Genomic DNA, 20,777 nt, shown 5'->3' with positions numbered 1-20,777 from the left:
GGACCTTCGTATGCTGTCTGTTGTAATAAATTACATCATTTTGGAAAGGTGTAATTCTAATACAAAATCTCACTTAAATATTCTTGAGCAGTAATACCCTTACTTTTAGAAAAGACATTACCTTATTTTTGTACTTTCCAAAACCTGCATTTTCTGTTTTGGAACAAGCAATTTGGTTTCTCCAAAAGTAAGAGCTTTTTCAAACAGATGTGTCTTTTTGTAACTGTGCTAGCAAAATCTAATTTCAAATTATTGGAATGTTTTTTAGGAAAGGGAAAGAGGAGCAGCATGTAATTTTTTGCTGAAATGTCACACTGCTGCCTGTCTTTGGGACAATGGTTCAGAAACAGTGAAACCTTGGTCTCACAGGGCAAAAGTCCCATTGGTTTGGATTTCCTCCATAAAAGTGCTGCCAATACACTGCACATACCTGGCTGGGCATCCAACTTCTGTTGATTTGTGTAGGAACAAAGTACCTGTTTACTTCTAGGGATTTAAGCCGGTTTAAATTTCACTTCTATTTACCGAGCAGTTTCACCTGCCTGCCTGACTTTTGCTGGTCTCCACAACAGCCAGTACAGTGTCTTTACCTCCAAAACTTTTTTCTGAAGGCGTCCTTACATAACACATTGCACTTCAGCCGAGTCTCTGCCCTCCCATGTTATCTGTAGACCATCAGTGCCCTCTGCTGAATGGAGTGAGCTGTGGTTGCAAGCTGGAACAGAGACAGCTCGTTCACTTCCAACACAGCAATGAATATTTCATGGGCTGCTGTCGATAAAAGCTCACTGGTGTTTTCTGTAATGGTGCTGGTTGTCGAGTTTCCCAAGCAATCAGTGTATGTCAAAGTGTTTGCATAAATCCACTGAAACATGTCTTCTACTTTTTTAAATATACAAGTGAAGCTTTTTAATCGGCATGGCTTGGAAGTATCATCAGGCTCTGTGTTTTCTTTGCTGTGTCATTCTCATTCCCTTGTTTTTCTTGCTGTTATTTGTAATAGTTTGCAGTTGTGCACCTCTTTGCTTTCTGCTGTGTGTTGACTATAATGCAACATGTGACCCTTGTTGACTGATGTACTATCTCTTGTTTCTAGGTATGATGGTGATCAAATCTCTGGTGATAAGGAAAAGTTTGCAAGGTAGGCGTGTCCTGTAGAGCTTTTCTGCTGAGAGAAAAGAGGGGGATGTTCGTGTCCAAAAATGTCAGTACGTGTGCCTTAGCTTAGAGAGCTGGTTATTTTGTTTTAGGTGGGACGATGATCAAAGGACTGCTGACACAGGTAGGAAAAAGGGAAGTCAAATACGGTTTGCCCCTATTTTTGCTTTATATGATGCCATTCTGACTGATTAAAAGTCAGAATGGATGGCGGATCCAAAAGTGCTTGAAATCAGAAATACAAACCCTAAGTGGTTTTGAATCAGCTCCCTGGTATCCCAGAATTTAACATACATCCAGAATTTCCGTATAAAAACAAGGATAGAAATGACAGAATTAGAACATAATTCTGTATACATGTTTATGAATGCCAGGGTTCCTAGGACACACACTTTCAGAAGAGGATCACAGCTCCTCTTTTTTTTAAGGATTTAAATTTTAACAAGTTTCAAGAAAGTATCAGGGTTTTTGTTTGCTGTCACGGCCAGTAGATTAACATGCTATTACTTTTAGCTTTTATGATCATAAATGAAATGAACTGTTGGGATATTCTTTTCTTCTCGTGAAGTTTTGCAGTCTCTTTGTTTACTCTGTATAATGGTTGTTCTTATAGTTCAGGAGTATTAAAATACTTTAGTGGCAAGACAATGTCATATGTATTTATAAATGTAAAATGTATGTTGAATATGTCCGTTCTTTGTCTCTCTTTCTTGATCACCGCTTCTGTGAAAATGCTGAACTTAGAGCAAGCTTTCATCATGTAAAAATGCTTTTTTTCTTCCCCTTGTCCACATTTACCTGCATGTATGAGCTGACATGTACACAGGTGTGCTGTATGTACGTGTGCACTGTCACACAAGCTACTCTGCTCATGTGTGTGTACATGATCCAACTTCCACATCTGTGCAGACCCACACAAAGGCTGTTAATCAGCCAGGTGAAATGAAAGGTTCACAATTACAGTGTAATAGATAGTGAGGTCAGGCAAGGCTTGGCTGTGATTTACTGAGCAGCCAGGAACTGTCATTGCAGGCACCCACAGCTGGGTTTCCTGAGTATAAGACAGTAAGCACAGGCATCAGTAGGAGTGATAACTCTGCATGTAGCCCCAACAAGGGGTATTTCTGGAGACAGTGCCTCATGCATGTAACACCTGTATGCAGGGGCAGGATACACATTGTAAAGCAGGCCAAGCCCATGCATTCCTCTATTTCAGAAAGCAGCATGCAACAACTCAGATTATTTCCTGCATTTTAAGAAAAGGCTTCATTCTTCAAAGAAGCTAAAAAGTGTGCCAAGCCTATCTTCTGTTTTCATGATCAGTCTTCATAGCAGTCAGCTCTAAAGAACATTCCAGTTTCTTTTAATGTTGTGTTATCACATCAGTCAGTGCTGGTGGACTCTCCAAGCGATCACCTCTCACGTCTTGTTGGATCAGCCAGCGATCCCACAAGAATATGCCATGCTCAGCTCATTGAAATGAGTGGAAGATGCTGCTTTGACAACTGAAGCATCATCTACCTGTTGTGTGCTTATTTAGCTGCCACCTGACAGGTACAGTATAAGAAGAATAAGTGCAAGGCACTGAAGCATTCTAGGTCCACTTGGACCATTTCAGATATATTGGTGTGATTCCTTAATAGTGATCAAACTATGGTGATTTCCAGAAGGGGAAAACTGAACTCCCAGGTCTTTGTTTCTGAAAGATTTTGGTGGCTGTCCATTTTGAGAATTCTCAAATTTGACTCACCACCTCAGTCATATGTTTCCTCAAAAGGATGAGAACATTGGAGCTCAGCCCAATCTGGGCAGCATCAAGTACTGTCATTGTTATTTCCCTGCTGTGCTAGATTGTTTTTGAGCATAAATTCCAGTCTATGTCTGACAAGCCAGATGTTTACTTGCTGTCTTTCATGCTCATTTTATTTATTTATTGGGATTTTTTTTTGTGTGTACTGTTATACCATATATAGTCCCAGTGCTGCAGTCTGATCCTGCAGTCATGTAGTTACTCCCTGCAGGGGTGTGGGATGTTCCAAAGAGTGTTTCAGGACTAGAGATCTGTGTATCATTGAATGGGGTTTTTTTTGTAAGTCGGCACTGACGCTGCTGACCTGATCCAGCTATTAGTGAGAGGTTTCCTCTAAAAGACACCTTTTATAAGCAAATCCAACATCTTGAGCTAGGACTGGAAGCTGAGAGATGCATCTCAAAAAATTTGGGAGTTTGGCTGATGTCAGTTCCTCGTATCTTTCTACTTCATTTTTGTCCTTAAGCCAAAGGAGATTAAGCTGGTTAAGAGATTAAGGTCACAAGCCGATAATTAGAAATATGGGTTCTTTTCACAGCTATGAACAAATCATATTTGTCTGTCTGTGGCCTGGATTTTCTGCCTGTAAACTGGGGGGATAATAGTGGTTTGCTTTGTAAAGGACTCTGCTCTCCTGGGGTGCAATCAGCAGAAGAAGTGCAAAGTATCGTGATTAGTTACCTCCAATTTGAATTCTTACACTGCTCATGTCTCTTTTCTGTTGGTTTGGTGTTTCTTTAAATGTTCAGGGAGAATCATAGTGAAATTGAGAGGCGCAGGAGAAATAAGATGACCCAGTACATCACCGAGCTGTCTGATATGGTGCCCACCTGCAGCGCCTTGGCTCGTAAGCCCGACAAGCTGACAATTCTTCGGATGGCTGTTTCACACATGAAATCAATGAGGGGCACTGGAAACAAATCTACTGATGGAGCTTACAAGCCTTCATTTCTTACAGAACAGGTAGAATTTCAACAAATGTCTGTCTTCTCTGGTGTGAATACAGTCAGTTTTTTGTGACCGTTTGGACTTGATCTTAACTCTGTGACAGATCTTCCTCTTTGAAGAAGCAAATTGGTGTTCTTACTGTTGAGGTCTGTCTGAAAAACAAGGCACTTGCTGCCTCTCAGAAAGGAATTTTCACCACCAGGTCTGAGTTCTTCCCATCCTAACAAAGATTCTCTTAAATAATTAAAAAATGAGTCTGGAAAGACCTGTCTGTCCCTCTGGGGGCTAGAGGAAGGTTAAAAACATTGTTTAGTCTTAACAGTGAAATTCCCAGCAACTGAACTGGGCAGAGATGAATCCCATCTGTACTGGCTGAGGTACTTCCTTGGTTACGTTCTTGATGGAAGAAGGGAGATGCACCCAGTGCTTGAAGGAAAACTGTGTTTAACTGAGTATATTTGAAATTCCTGCCACCTCCATTGTTTTTGAAGTCCTATGGGTGTAATGTGCATTTTTGTGGGCTGAAATGATTTAAGCACTTACACATGTAAGTTATGGCCAGAGGCAATGCTGCTTTCTATTAGAGAGACAGCAGCTGCTGCTGACCTCTCAGTGCTCATGTCTCTAGTTATTCTGGCTTTCCTGAAGTGTGTTTCTGGAGGGACTGTGCCTCCCGGTGGGTTCAGGGCTCTGGGTGCTGCATCTCTGGTGGATGTGTGGGTGTCTCAGGACAGAATCACCCAGGATGATGAGCAAGGGGCCATGTAAAGAAAAGGACAAAGACAGGGTTGCTTCAGATCCTTTGGATCTCTGAGGCTTAATATGCACAGACTGGAAAATGAAAGCAAGAAGTGATACAACCTTCTTGTATTGTGGCTCAGGCCCCTTAATGGAAGAGGAGGCTGGGGATTCCTTCTTTGTTCCCATTGAACTTTCTTTCTTTTATCCAGTGACTGTTTAATTTACAAATGGAGCCCATCCTGAGAAGGGCCAGGGGAAACCAAACTAGAAAGTCTTGTTGGTTTCTTTCCAATTAAATTATTCAGGACATTTAATTAAGGAATGAATTTGCTATATGAGTTAGAGCTGTTCATTTCTTCTGTTTTTACTCTGAAATATCTTTTTTTTTAATATGTATATAATGTTAGATGCCTATCAGGCAATATGCAGTGAGTATTAGTTACTTGATTTTCCTAAAGTGCACCAGATGATCACCAGATGAAAGGCAATAAAGGAAAACAAAGTGTTGTTTGTTACTAAGATTGGCAGTTTGTGCCTTGCTACAAGTTTGGTTGTGTTTTTACATCAGCACTACAGTGCAAATTTCAGTCTAGGTTTTGATCAGCTAATAAGATCGCAAGAAAACAATGTTCTTTGACAGGGACAGATGTTTTATTTAATTCCCTTTTCATGTTGGCATTCTAATCAAATCCTTTCTTTGGAAGGAACTGAAACATCTTATCCTGGAGGCTGCAGATGGGTTCCTGTTTGTAGTTGCAGCTGAGACGGGGAGAGTGATCTACGTATCAGATTCTGTGACTCCTGTGCTGAACCAGCCTCAGTCTGAGTGGTTTGGCAGCACTTTGTATGAGCAGGTTCACCCAGACGACGTGGAAAAGCTGCGAGAGCAACTGTGTACATCTGAAAACTCAATGACAGGTCAGATACGTCTGATGTATGGTTCTGTGTGTTATGGATCCCTGCAGAGTTTTTCCTGATGTTCAGAATGCCTGGTTTAAAAATCTGGTAAAAATGAAATTCAGTAAGATTAAGCTGTTTTCTTGCAGGTCTTGCAGTAATATAAGTCTTCTTTTGCGTGACTGCATTTTGCTCCCTATTTGTTTGACTTCAGTCAAACCACCTTCACATAGCTCTGCGTTCAGACTCCTGGTTTGGAATCTGGATTGTTCTCAGGCTTGGTCTGGAAATCTAGGTTGTTTTCATTCTATCCTCAATGAACTTGTGACTTCTTTACAAATACATGTTTCTTTAGGGCAGTGTTTGATTAGAAATTGAAAATCATACTTCAGACTTTTCCATTTTTGTAAAAGTTTCTTGTGGTTTGCTAACTGGAATCCTGGGGAAAAAATCCAACGTTTGGCAACTGAAAATGTAATGGATTTTAAATGGGAGGCTTGCTCCTATAACAGTGGAGTAAGTTACCTGTAAGTTGATTACCTATCATGTTGCACATAAAACTAAACCATATTCATATATCCACTATAACTCTGGCTTTTACATCGTGCTCAAAGCTGCCAATAGGAAACTACCTCATTTTGAATAGGATATGTGTATGTTATAGCTATGAGAATTAGCTAAATCCTGGTTTAACTCAAACTTGGAAAGGAGGGAACCCAACTTCTCTTTTTATTATCCACATATTATGTTTATAGCTAAAGGAAAAAATCTAGGGGATAATATTTAACAAAATCCTGATCCATGCAAAAGTCACATATTTTCTCTTTGCTTTAGTAGTTAAGAATTCTGACCTGGTTTGCTGGAAGTTTTGTTGTGTTTCATAACTCAAAGAACAGTGATCCACTTCTGAGTGAACCTGCACACTGTTTACAGCTTCCATGTCAAAACAGTGCCAAATTCATGATTTCCTGTGGTTTGAATGTGATGTGGTTTTGGCAGAACTTTCATGTATTCACATTGTAAGCTCAAAGCAAAATTCTGTGGTGAAAATCCAGATGGATCAAAACCAAGTGAACAGTTAGGGAAACCTGTGCAGGGCAAAACATCAGAGTTTCATACCACGAGACTCGCAAAGGAGCACAACCTCTGTTTTTATTCTGTAGCCTGTAATACATCTTAGTGTACGTACCATCTTCCTCCAAGAAGCCTCAGTGAAGTCATGTTTTGACTTCCAGAAGTGCTGAGTTATGAGACTTAACCTGCTCAAACTAGAGGAGGACAAGACAGATGCAGAGCACTTCTGAAAACCCAACTCTGTATTTTTCCAGCCTTAGCTATGTGCTTTTCTTTTACACTAAATTCATCTGTAGCCAGTGGAAAGAGATCAATAGTATTTATAGAGCTAAATCTTTTCCCTGCCTGAGTCTTTTGGAGTTGTCAGATTGACACAGGAGACCTATAAATCTGGTGTACACGGACAGCTGAACATTTTCCCAGTGTGAGGAAAGCAGGGTTGCCTGTTTAACTTTTTGAGTAGTTTTGTTTTAAAGATATGGCTGGTGAAGTACACCGGCTATACTAGTATATATATATAGTAGTAGTTCTGTCAGCCTGTGGAGCATATAGATAAACAGAAAGCTCTAGATTTATTATATTAAACTTGTATTTCCTTGATTCCATAAGGTACCATTAAGTAAGAGAAGCAGTCATCTGTAAGGGCTGTCAGTCCAGCCTCAGTTTGTTTATAAACAGCATGCAGCAGGACTTCAGCATTTTACTCTTGCTCCTTTGAGATACCTTTCTGGGAGGAAGGTGATTCTAGAGTGCATTCAGCCAGTTGCACTTTTCTTCCTGTAACACAGATCATACTGGGAGTAGCTGCTTTGTAACAGGTACTAACTGAAGCATTGTGGTGACCTGAAATAATCTGTGCCTTAGAGACATTTTAAAAGAAGTCAAGTAGGCAAATGCACTTCCTTTAAGTCAGTGTTTATTAAACCATTTAGGCAGCCCCCAGGTTTCCCTGGGCTTTTAAAAGTCGTGTTTCATGCAGAACAAAGGGCAATGGAGAGTTTGAAAGAGATGGAAACCACTAGCCAGTCAGCTGCATTTCATGTCTTTCCTGCTCAAAGTGAAATTCACTTCAGGCAGCAGGAAAATCCTCATCTTTTAGTGACCTCTGGCTGTGGAGGACAGGATCTGCTTAGGGAAAAGATTTTCAAAGGAAAGTGTAACAATATGTTATTATTTTTAATTTTGCTCTCTTCCTCATCTTCTCAGGGTCCATTTTCTCAGCTCTGTAACCTTCTCCTTCAGCCCTTGATCTGGGGAAGCAGTGACAGCATCTTGACAAAGGAGAAACTTCACTTGCCTTGCAGCAGATTGGAGCAGTGTCCTTTGGTTATATTTGTCTTGTTACAAGTGCTGATCATTAGTGCTGTATTGCTGGGATTTTCCCAGCACCTCTTAGCAATCCTGCCCAGAGAAGCCACTGCAGACCCTGAGAACTTGGGAGGCTGCCACTGCCAAAGGGGAGTGACAGAGAACAAGCCTGTGGAGAAAGGAGGCTCCTGCTCACATTTCTGCCCCCAGGAGTAAGACTGGGACTGGGGCTGTGCTCACATGAGCATTTCTTTGGCAGTCACACAGCTTATGCAATCCTCACCTCATCTCACCCTCTCCCTTGGCATTTATGTGGTACTACAATGAGTCACATCAAGGGCCCAGCTAAAAGCTAAACTAAGCTAAAAACCCTTGGTTTTGGTAGAGACAGCTCTCTGGCCCACCTTATCACTGGGGTTCTTGAACTCTGAAGAGTGCTAACACCAAGGAGAAGCGGGAAGTGAATAGTTAAGGAAAAGACAGGACTTCAGGAGCTGTAAAAATTTATGTCAGATTGAAGTGGCTGTTTAACTGTGGCCTCAACCACATAGTGTGTTTGGGGAGTTAATTGCTTGCTCTTTTTTAAACTCTTAGGATTATGGGGAAGGATGCATAGTTTCTATTTCATTTTGTGCCCTTGGAGATTTTATTCCCTGGAAATGGAACAATTGACTGCTTGTTTGTTGTATGTTAATTGCTAACACATTGTAGCAACAGGAAAGCTGAACTGTGAAGTGTGTGCAAGGTTTGAAATGCTCTAGAAAAGAGAGCAGCTGAGGCTTGATGATAGCAACAAATAGTACTCCCAAAGTCTTTACATGCGTCATGTGCCTGATTAATCAGAATGGGGCAGATATGCGAAGTGATAATTCATTTTTCCTCTTTGTTCTTGGAAATACGCAGATGGCAAAACAAATGGCTTCAAATATGGATGAAGATCAGATCCCACAGGAGGATCCGTTAGCAAAGACCTCTTTGCCTTAGGATGCACTGGCGGAGCTTGGTGGATGTTGGGTTCAGATGCAGGCTCAGTCCTGGTGCAAGTGAGAGCCTCTAAACAGACACCAAATCTCTAATGGTGCAGAGAACAGACAGAACTTAGATTGAAGTGCAGAGAAAAAATGTTTTTGAAGAATTCCTCTGCTACATTTACTTGTAAAAAAATGTCTGAGCAAGTACTGTAGTAGACTGTCCTGTTAAAATACAGTGTTCCAGAGCACTTTGCAAGACTGATTTCTACGAATCTAGTTCTCCATAAGCAGCTAATGAAAGAGCAGAGTGATGAATATAGACATCTTTGTATGGTTGCCTGGAAATACTCCCAAGTGATTCCATGATATATCTGAGATGTGGTTGTCAAGGCTGTGAGATCCCTGTTCTTGCACCCAGCATATCCAGTGGTGCAAATGGGAAACAGCCAAGTTTGTTACCTTCAGCTCTGAGGTTATCTTCAATTCTGAGCTCCAGGTAGGACAGCATGTAGAAATTGAGCTATAACATCTGCCTTCAGCCTTACTCTCTATGCTAGGGCAAGGCAGGGAGCAGCATATGCGTGGCACAAAGCCTCCTCAGGACATTTGGGTTCAGAAGGTGTCCTTGCAAACTGCTTCAGCTGAACAGTTAAGAGGTGCTGAAAGTGTGGACCCATGACTGCAAGAAAATTATTAGAACCAGAACTTTACAGCTTTCATTTTCAACTGATTTAAAGATGACTAAGTCACTTCACTTGCTAGCTGAAAAAGATTAATTGAGGTTACTTCTGGACAGAACTTGTATGCCAAGTTTAGTCTTGGCATGATCTTTTATTGCCATATGTTATAAGTGCAAAAAAGTAGAACTTTATGATGGAAATGGTGACTGACCACAGAAAAAACTGAGCTGATAGGTACCTTTTGAGAAGAAAAAAGCATTTTGTGACAATTTGCTGTGGTTTGTGTATGTTATGGAAACATCACTCCATGTTATACAAACAGAGATTTGGATTGGGGAACCTGTCTTGCAGAACCTTCAAATAATGTGTTGTCTTGCAGTGATGATTTCACCACATGCAGTTTTCTGTCCAACTGCAAAGCTCTGTTACCAAGCAGTTTGTAGACACAGCCACAAAATGCAGATGTTGTAGAGTCAAATTGTGTGTAAAAATGAGAGAAATGGTGTTCAACTTGAAAGAGAGCAGTGCCAGAGACCAGTAGCTCACCAGTGGAGAAACAAAGTAAAGCTTTCCACAGCACTGAACAGATGGGAAGTGCTCAACAAATGGTAGATAACCATGTGAAAGAGAAGATTAGGGGTAACTTCTCTCTACAACAGATACTCTTCCTGAAAATCAGCACATGATTTTTATGCTGTGAGCTGCCTTATACTCCCATGTCAGTTTTCCAACTCTGATTTCTGCATGATCTTTCTTAGAAGAGAGGGGGTGGTTCTCATATTGACAGCCAGCCAAGTGAATGCAAATGTGATTTGAACTCTGACTTTCCATGAATTAGAACTCCAGCTGATACAAAGAAGAGCTGGATGAGACTCCTATTTGGCTTCACATGTAAAATTCTCAAAAGAAATTCAAAGACTGACTTGAGGCATGACCAGAAACTCAGCCCTGGCAAATATAATTCTGTCATGCCTTAAATGTCATCATCAGTAACAGTAAAACGTCTAATGGAAAAGTAATATATTATCAAAACAATTAATGAGGTGACTTCTTCACTATATTAGCAAGCCACATTATTAGCTTCTCCACATCCACTTAAAAGTTGGATCAGCCTATTTATTAAAAAAAATGGTAAAAAAGTCTATTCTATTGTAGGCTTTTGTGCCAAAAATTTTATACCAATAATATATTGTCAGAAGCTCTGTCTTTCCCATGTCTTTTGTAGACATTAAGATACTTGTCAAAGATTGATGCTTTTCTACCCAGAGCTCTTAACGCTCCTTGAAAAAAAAAATGGAAAAAAACCCCAAACCCTTTTTTCAGAGAACTGTGTCCTTACTGAGACAGTCAACGAAACAAGGAGCTGTCATAAAGCTCCTTTGGGACTTTGTTCTCTAGCCTTTGGTTCTGAAGAGCACGTTTATCAGAGGTTCATGCGTCAGAAAGGTACTCTGCATGTAAAGGGTGGTTTCAACTGACAGCACTTGATTTCTTTATTATTTTTTTTACTTCTGTCTGTGAGCTCTTTTAAGTACATGAACCCTGAAGAACCATCTGTCTCTGAAATGTGCCCAGCCCAGCAGCTTAGGAAGTAAGAGAACAGAGAATTAAAAGCAGATCTCAGTATTTTCGATTTTAACATCTTAGCGCAGGATAACTGACCCAGTATGATAGTTGCCTTCTGGGCAGGTAGGGAATGAGTTGTATAATATTTTGTTTATAGAGAGATTAATAGCTACTTGTGCTTTATATCCCAGGATAAAACAATGGTTCCTCATCAGCTCTTTTCACGGAATGTCCATGAAGCACCACAGCCTGTAGGATGACGATGAGCAGACATCCAGTAAACAACATGGAGCGAAGCTGGTGGGATGGGGAGGAGAGAAAGTTTCCATAGACATTATATGAGATGTCCTGAATTCTTTTATGTCTCTGCAGAACTGTCTGAGACTTGACTCAATATTTTATGGGATTTTCCACCTACCCACGCACACACGTACCCACATGGCCCCCACTTTATTCCTTAGGAGAGTGGAGGCTGGAGACAGCTGTGCCAGGATTATTGCACCTGCAGTGGAAGGGAATAGAGATTTTGGAAAACAGAAGCTTCAACACTGTAGTTGCCCTGAAAAAAGAGGGAACAATTCCTGAAACATACTGCCATGTATAGAATATATATGAGCGATTGTGAACAGAATATTTCAAGTTTCATTCTGTTTTTACTGTAGAAAAAGCCAGTTTTGGCAAGGCATCTTTTAAGTGTGAAATCTTGGAAGAGATTTGGCTTGTTGTTGACAGCTACCAAATCATCATGTGATACCTGTTTTTCAGTAAAGTTATGTGGTCCCACTGGCATTGCGGAGAGTGAAGAGGATGTTTCAGAGGTGAGACTTTCCACACACACCAGCCCATTGCTGTCCTATTGTTCCAAAGCAAAAAATCTGCCCACATTTTTGTGGACTGTTTGTTCCCATAGCAGGAAAGTCACAGTGCCAGCCACATATGGCCTTTGAACTTGGGCAGTGCCAAGAATAGGAGTTCATGGATTTTCAGCTTTAGTCTGTTCATCTGACAGGTTTCTTAAATGTAGAATGGAGGAAATGAATGTTCTGCTTCCTCAATCCCCATTCTGTTTGCAAGGAAATGCATTAGTGTGGTAAGTACTTAGGAGCAGAAACAGGGAATCTGTGACTGTACAGCATCTTAAGAGTGCCATTCCTGCCCTGTCACACACTAGACAATAACACAGAAATAAGAAAAACCCAGTCTGCTCTCAAAAAATCAGTACTTTCAAATGGTCATATTTTAAATGTATGGTACATTTAATCTCTCAAACATTCCAAGAGAATTTTGTTTTCCTTTGGTTTCTAGGACTGTTTCTGGAGGGAAAAAAAATCCCTAATGTTGGGAGAAGCCAGCTATGTATAAAACAGTTCAAAAAGCAACTCCTACACACACACAGTGACCCAGTGGTATCCCTGGTGCTGACACATTCCATTTGGGTGGAAAGTGCTGGAAGGAAAACCAGTGATAATAAGTTGAATTTTTTTTAAATTACTTTGGTAGTTATAATGGTGGTTTAAAGAGGTCAGTACATGCTTTTACCAAAATAAGGAAGCAGTTTTAGCCTTGTACTCTGAGGCAAACTTATTACACCTGATTAGCATTAGGGAATGCTTTTAGGGTGAATTTTCAGGTGTTTGGACATGCATGTGCAAGTGGGTTTTGCGGTCACTATTTCTTTCAGTCTTCAGTTTCTCACTTGGAAACTGCCACGTACTTTGGTCTGTTGTCACAGATGTTGGACTGGATCATTTTCAGTTGCTGGGTTTCAAGGGTGGTGGGTACTTTTTTAATGTTCAATATTTATTCAACCTGCTCTGTTTATTTAGACACGATGAGATATGTGAAGTTGATGATATTTTTTTTTTACCCCCTTTGAAAAATACCAGTGTTTTACAAATACTTGACCAACTTCTTTGGTTAACACATTGCCAAAAAAGCAGTCCAAGTGTGCATCTTGGAACGTTTTGGCACTGGCCCTGCTTGCAACCTTCTGTAAATCTCAGGTGTTTCTGTTCTTTGATGGCAGCTCCACAGATGCTGGGAGGGTGCAGTATTAGCCTTAACATCTGCCCTGTGGATCAGGAGCTTTTCCTTTAGCCTCATTTGAATGTTGTGTTGTCTCAATGCAGTTAATGTGATGCACTAAAATATTTTATTATTACGTGATGAGTTGTAGCAACAGCCTGGGGAGGCACAGGGAGGAGGAGTGCCTCGTGTGTGTGGTAGTATTCCACCCACTTGCTTCAAAAGGGGAATAATTGTTTTACCCCATGCTGCTGTCATCTCTCTGTCCTTACCTGAGGCTCAACTGTTTCACAATACTGAGAGAGCAGAGGCAGGAATTCCACAGTCTTTGATCCTTCCCTGGCCTTCCACCAGCCTGTTGAGACTCACTTGCTCCTCACTGGTACCCTGCACGGAGCTGCAGGGAGGGAAAAGCCTCCTGTGTGGCAGCGCATAACCGGAGTGGGAACGGGGCCCACTGGCAGTTTTCTGTGGTTTGATCGGTTTTGTTGTAGCGCCTAAAATCTGAACTTATGTCATCAAACATTCTTCTTTGTATTTTCATAGCGTGGAGACTTTTGCATGTGATTTCTAAGTGTCTCGAGTCTTCAGAAAGAGAGTTAAAACTTACAATGATGTTTTGCCTCACAAACCTTATTTTAATTGAGCTAAAGAAGTAACCTATAAAAACAGCCAGACAACATCCTTGGGCCTTTTTCTCCTTTCTCTCTTTTCCTCTCATGTGTTTCAATTTCATTCTGTCCGCAGCAAAACATCTTACAAAGTCATCTTGTGGTCAGTATTTATTTCCTCTAATGGACTATTCCGTGGTGTGTCACCACAGCCAGATTTCAGAACCAGACCATACTAGTGTTTACTAATAAGCATAAATCCCAGTTATTTGAGTTTGATAATGAAGTACAAATAATACGGAATGCCAGGAGCTGAAGCTTTTTTGGCAGAAGGGTTTTTCAGTAAAGCTTCTTGCTGAGCATTCAAGTGAAACAAATAGGTTAATTTAAAAGCTACTTACAACCTTTATATATTGATTTATTATGCAGCTGTGAATGGCAAAAGAATCAATTACGTATTTCAGTGTTATTTTGGATAGCTGTCCTGTCCTGGGAGTATCTGCTGATGGTGCTTTGGAGTTTCTGGGGTTTTACATCCTTTTTCTCGTTACAGACTAGACTGACTGTCTTTTGAGGAGCCATTTGTATCTTGGATCACAGGCAGGCCTTTGTATGATAGTTTTCTCCAGCTCAGTCTTTCCTTCAAAGACATCTGATATGGTATTTGTAACTGAAGTGCTACCCCAGCTGCCCAGCTCATTGAGCCACGAGCTTTGTCGTGTGTATTTGTTTAGGGACTGAGCCTGAAAGTACCTGCAAAGATCAGAGCGTGGCCGAGTCAGGGCTTGTATGAACCTACAGCACAATAAAGCTGCTGCTGCTGCTAAGGTTTAAATGAACTATGCAAAGATGAAAAAAGAAAGGATCATTGCCCCATTTTACAGGTAGGGAACTGGAAACAGAGATAGATGCCCTGTGTTTATGTCTAGGGAGAGCTTCTATATCTAAATGGGCTTCTATAAACTATTTTCATTAGTACACTGATTGTTTCCCATACATAAGGTAACCATTCTCGAGAGTTCAAAATACATTTAGTTCTTAAAATGTTTTATGAGTTGGTTTTTTGGTTGGTTTTTTTTGGTGTTATAACTTAACTTTCAACATATGCTTTGAATTATTTGCTCACTTTTTCAATGTCCAGTTTTTCCAGGTCCATCAGCATGCATGTGATCTGTAACACTATCCCTTCAGATAGTCCCTTAAAATTAACTCAATAGCAAGGCTCAAAAGAGCACATAGTTTCCTTTTTAATTTAATTAAAATGATGCATATTTGCCCAGCACTGTGGAGAATGACACGATGCAGACTGGTTAGTCAAACATGAAGGCAGGCACAGCAGAGACCTTTTGGTCTTGTGAGCTTTTATAATAACAAGTTGTATTAAGCAAACAGCTGTGTAACATGAGGGGTTTCTTATTGAAAAACAAGAGGGGGTGAGAAAGCTTTTCAATTCTCCCTTTGTGGGTCAGTGTCTCCAGTTGGTAAGTAGGGGATAGACAGATATTTAAAAATAGCTGCATTTCTATTGCATTACTACTTCTTTTATTTTTTTTAACTTTGCTGTTGATTGGATCAACTCTTCATTCTATTGTAAGAATGTCATAACTTGACTCTAATGCTTATACAACGCCTTTTGCAATTAGATGATGTAAACCTTAACATATTTAGAGAGGTTCAAATAATCCCCCTGAGAAGCTAGACTAGTGAGGAGACTGAGCTTTGATGGTTTATATTTATAATCATAAAATAGTTTTGGTTGGAAAGGCCTTAAGGATCATCTAGTTCCAACCTCCTTGCCGTGGGCAGGAACATCTTCCACTAGACCAGGTTGCTCAAATCTCTATCCAGCCTGGCCTTGAACACTTCCAGGGATGGGATGTCTGCCCCAGGATAAGACAACCTGTGCCAGGGTTTCACCACCCTCATAGTGAAGAATTTCTTCCTTATATCTAATCTAGACCTGCCTTCCTTTAGCTTAAGAATCAGGAAAGATTTAATTTGCATCAACCATCTCCACATGATAGGAACACGTCCACTGTTGTTTTCATCTCTATCCCCTCACCCCGTGCCATGTCCTGACTTTCCTATAAACCAGAGATTGGAGTTGTGATTGTGGTCTGTAAATGCTGTGATACCAGTAAGTGGTGACTTGTGCTACCAGACACCTTCCAAGCAGAACCCAGGAGCTCCTGCACCACAGGGGAGACAGTCTGGAGAACAGACCCTCTCCACATGTGAATTAAAACTGTACGTACACAAATCCAGAGTATGAAAGAGCAGAGCCTGCTGCCTGTTCCAAGCTCATCTGCTCTGCATCATCCCAATCCCTGGCCACAGTCCCACGTCGTGGTGCTGTGTCTGGTGCTGGGGAAGGAGTGTTGTGGGGAGTGCCAGTGTCTGCACGCTGGGCTTATTTGTGAACGAGATGAGCATCACGAGTTAGCAAATTTGTTCAGGGAAAACAACCTCATCAGGCTCTTAATTTCAAGAACTGTGCATTCTTCATGGCCTCTCAATGTGTTTTAAATGTTCAAGAATTGGTGTCTTTTTTGTCAAAGATTTAAAAGACCATTAACTAATCAGCAAATATGAAGGAGTGGTGTTACAATAAACAACAGGTTTTGGGTGGGCATTGCCTGTGGGATCTGCGCTGTAACCTTGATGTGATCAAGGGAGTCCCACTGTAAAATCAGTGTTGGTTGTAGGTGCACAGGGTAACTGGTGCCAAATATGTGGTTCTGCCCTTAGTCTGTAATTTTAAGTTAGGATGGTCTTAAGCTCGTCTGTTGTTTTGAGCGTTCAGGCTATTTCTATTCCTCATGTGTTTGTTTTCTTTTCAATGAGGGGGCAGAGACATGCAGTTTTTATTGGTACAGTTTTGTTAATATTGTATTGTTTGGTGGATTCACTCCACATATGTGGTGGTGTGATGCTGAAGAGATGCTCTGTTTTCCTGTTTATAGAGGATACTTGGATGCCCTGCAGCCTATTTCCGAGCTCTGGCAGTTGCTCTCAGTCTCACCAACCCTACAGTAAATACCTTGATATTTGTAGGGCAGGGACTTGGGCTTTCAGGACAGAGACTGTGTGCTCCAGTGTGTGTATGTGTGTGGTTGATAGGTCTTTGCATTTATGAGCGTTGCCTTTATGTAAATAATAAACCCTAAAATGCTGAAAGAAAGACTGTCCATGGTTCTTTTGGGGTTTTGAGGGTTTTTTATGTGTATTTTGTCTTATTTGTGTATTGTGAGCTTCTAGAATCTAGTTTATGTAAATGTGAGTTCCTGAAAGCTGTTTGCATTGCAATTGTGATTCTTAATGTATTCTTGTATCATCATCTGTAACTTTTTTTATGTTGGGATCCACAGGGTTGGATGTATATTTATTAAACTTAATAGAGCTTAAAGCAGTTGCTGAGCTGCATTGAACATGAGATAAAATTGTATTCCTTACAGTTTTAAGGCTGTACATTTGTAAAGATTTTTATTTTGTTTTATTGTTGAATTAATGCAGAATAATCGCTCTGTCATAAGCTTATCAAGAGTAATTTAACATAAATTGATCAAATTTAGGCTATTTAATCTTATTGAAGACATTTTCTTCATATATTCATAATGTCTCTGTTGCTTTCAAGAGGGACTCTGTCAGCTGAGCACCTCAGTCGGTGTAAAGCTGAATGTTCAGCTCTAGTCAGTGCACAGGTGTAAACTGATAAATGAAAGCTTAAAAAAGTTTCACCTTGTTTTCTTGAACTTGATTGTTTGTCCCAAGCAGTGACCTGTATCTTGATTCTCTACAAACTGTTTTAGTTGAGAACAGTCATCTTTCAGCTGATCTTTGCTACTAATTTATAAGGACTTAATGTACTAATAGAGCATCACCATAGAAGTCCTTTGTTGTCTGACCCTTCAGTTTGAGGGTGAGCTTGCATTTGAAGCTGTGTTCAGAAGCAACAGTACCTTGACCATCGCTTTGTTTTTATTTTTAATTATTTCCTCTTGTTTTCCTGCATCCCTGTCTTGCTTTTTCCGGTTTTATAGTAAGATAAAGATGTTTTTAGTTTTCATAAGGATTTTTGGGTTCAGTATTCCTGTGTTCTGTTTGTCTTCCTTGAGCAGCCTGTGGAGTATTTTTGATGAGCACAAAGTTATCTTTTGTTATCTTGTCCAAACCAAACTTAGTTTACCCTTTATTTTATTTTGCCTGGAAAGAAATATGTGGACAATCTGGTGGCTGAGAATAATTATGAAATATCTAACTTGTTCTTTGTAAGACAAGACATTATCATCTAGAGAGTGAAATTTGCTGGGTTGCTGAAGATACTGAGGGCAAGGTGAGACTCCATATATTCATTCAGACTGTTTCCTTATCAGGTCCAAGATTCTGTGCAGGACAGCAGTCCATGTACTCATGAGTTAGAGGGAAATGGAAAATTGTATCTTGTACTTTGCCAATAGTATTTTTGTGCACGAGGCCAAAGCAAATTTCATCCCATCTCTGTAAGCTGGGTGTTTCCATGCTGCAAACTGGATGTGAGCACCATATGCCTGTTTTTAGAGGCAGTCATTTCAACTTGCACTGAAATTTTTGCAGAAGAATGTCCTTATGTAGCAACTCTTCCTTCTGGTTACAGACTGAAGGATTCTTAGAACTAGAACTCCAGCAGAGAAAGCATTTGTGGTGGAATTAGGTGTTGAAGTTTATGGGAGTTTCGAATCCACCAAAAAAAAAGAGAAAGAAATGAAAAAAGTAACAAAGAACAGACTGTGTTTGATTACGAGGCTATAAACCTTAGCATGCGGTGCATAAACACGGAGTAACAAATTTTCTAACAGGCTGGTGCTATTGTGTAAAAGTGGATTTGAGCCAAACTCCCAGATTTGAAACCCCATGAACTTCAGTAGGCCTGGGCCAATCCTTGGCTTAGGTTCATCTCAAACACTGCAAGCACAGAAAACGTGTTTGAACATTCACAGTAGCAATTGGAGGTCCAAAAGGGGAAGGTTTGTGCATAATCCGGTCACTGTTTGCACACGTAAGGGATGTATCGGTGCCAGTATGAACATTTGTCCCCCTGATCATCATGAGAGTGGTTTTAGAGCATCTTTGAAAACACCCTGCAGGGAATGTTTCTGGCATGTATCCTCATTCCTTGAATCTGCTACCAACTTACCTCTTTAGAGGGAAGAGTTTTATATGGCCTCTCTAATTTTACCCAAATAATGAATCACTTGCTCATTGTCCTCACCTCTGTGGCCCGCTCTGACAGCCCTTTCCTGTCATGACAGCTGACATCAGGTTCCTGGATCACACAGCAGGTTCCTGCTCTGAGGACAACTGGTTTTATTACAGGTTGAAGCAACACTGCCTTCTGGATGGGGGCTGTAGTGGGGAGATTTCAACAAATTATCAATTATACCCAGACCAACCGTAGAGATTTATGTGCTAGTTTTACAAGCATTGTGCTCATTTGTTTGCTTTCTCCTTTGCAGCAAAGCAAACTCTGGTTTCCTCCAAGTTGTGCAGCTGCTGTAAGTGGCAATAAGACAGCAGTGTCAGTCACAGCAGTGCTCCTGCACTTGCTGTATCCCACGGTTGTGTCTGGAGCTGGAGAGGAGAAAAGTTTAACATGAAAATGAACTACATGCAATTACCAATTTGTGGGGAAGCTCATAAGGAGTCCAGCTGGTGGTGGCACTGGGATGTTAAACTCTTCTACTGAAGAAACTAGAAGAAGAAATTAAAAGAATACACACATGCACTGTTCAGTTAACAGAAGTTGTCAGAGCATCCTGGAATATTTCTTATTAATAAAAATGTAATTGTCAGCTTTAACATCAGATGCACTTCATGTGCATCCTGTGGAGAGCATTTATCATGGAGGATGCAGGAACACAGAGATAAGAATATTTTATGGTTCTGTGACAGAGCTATCATCAGGGCATGCCACCTGCTTGAACTGAACTGCCTTTGTGACGCTGAGATGTGATTTATGCTGTTTTGCTTTACTTAGTCTGTTGATCTATAATTCTCTTTTTGATACAATTTTATCATGTTTCTAGTACCAGATGAGACACAAACTGCTTGTTCTTTGTCAAAATCTGCAGTATATTGTTAGAGCTCTGCAAGGTTAACACATGCATGATGGACTATTGAAACAAGCTGCTGAGAGAGCTTTGTCGTAATATCTGTACACCAAACGTTTCTCTGACTCATACTCCCACATACCCCCTGCAGTGATTTTGTAAGTCAGGGCAAAATTTAGACTTCTGTTTGTTATCTGGTACATATTTCTAAGACATTGCCAAACAAAAAAGCTAAATTTAAAAACTGTCTTTTGTTGTTGGGGGTTCCACACATGCCAAAGGAACACGTGTCAGCAATTCTAGACTTAGTGGCCACGTAATTGTGAAGCATCCTTTTTGGTTTTTTTTAATAGATGTTCTTGGATGATAAAACCAGAGAAATTCCTTTTAGCTGTTTGAGTTACATTTACTGTCACTGTTTTTTGATTATATTAGTGTCTCTGCAAGAATTTATATTGGAATGGAAAAAAAAAGTTCACAGAAAACAACTTTTGTTTATGTGTATGACAAAGTTAGTGTGTCCAAAGAGAAAAATGCTTTTAATTATTTGATTTGACTGGCATGCTTACATGGACAGCCATTGGGTCCTGCACATATATTCTATCTTCTTTTGCTTTGTCATGTATTGCCCTCGCTTGTGAACAGCTTGCCTTCTGCCTGATGATACTTTATTTTTCTAAATTGTGTGATTATTTGAGGTGATGGGGAAGTAGGCTGTGGCTTTGGCTATACAAAATAAGACAGAGAGACAGACTCCAATGCGGGGAAAGGAAGTGTGTTTGAACTTCAGATCCATCCTAACTCATAGGGTCAGCATAACTGAACTGGGAAATATGGTGGTATGATTTCATCCCATCTCACACCTGAATTGTAGACCAGTACTGATATACAGCACAGTGCTC

The 20,777-nt window shown here is 40.4% G+C and overlaps 1 protein-coding gene across 6 annotated transcripts in view; it reads left to right on the top strand.

Moving 5' to 3' along the window:
* Positions 1–20,777, top strand: part of ARNT2 (aryl hydrocarbon receptor nuclear translocator 2) — a 97,506-nt gene that overhangs the window by 33,184 nt on the left and 43,545 nt on the right. For 4 of the 6 annotated variants that reach the window (XM_064668953.1, XM_064668955.1, XM_064668951.1 and 1 more), the window contains exons 4-6: positions 1,097–1,141; positions 3,718–3,931; positions 5,362–5,575. In XM_064668953.1, the coding sequence (XP_064525023.1) occupies positions 1,097–1,141; positions 3,718–3,931; positions 5,362–5,575 (473 nt within the window). The remainder of the gene's footprint in view (positions 1–1,096; positions 1,142–3,717; positions 3,932–5,361; positions 5,576–20,777) is intronic. The other 2 variants (XM_064668956.1, XM_064668954.1) reach the window with 1 other exon arrangement.

Source organism: Pseudopipra pipra, chromosome 12, assembly GCF_036250125.1.
Source record: "Pseudopipra pipra isolate bDixPip1 chromosome 12, bDixPip1.hap1, whole genome shotgun sequence".
NCBI lineage: Eukaryota > Metazoa > Chordata > Aves > Passeriformes > Pipridae > Pseudopipra > Pseudopipra pipra.
This window is presented reverse-complemented; position numbering and strand designations above follow the sequence as displayed.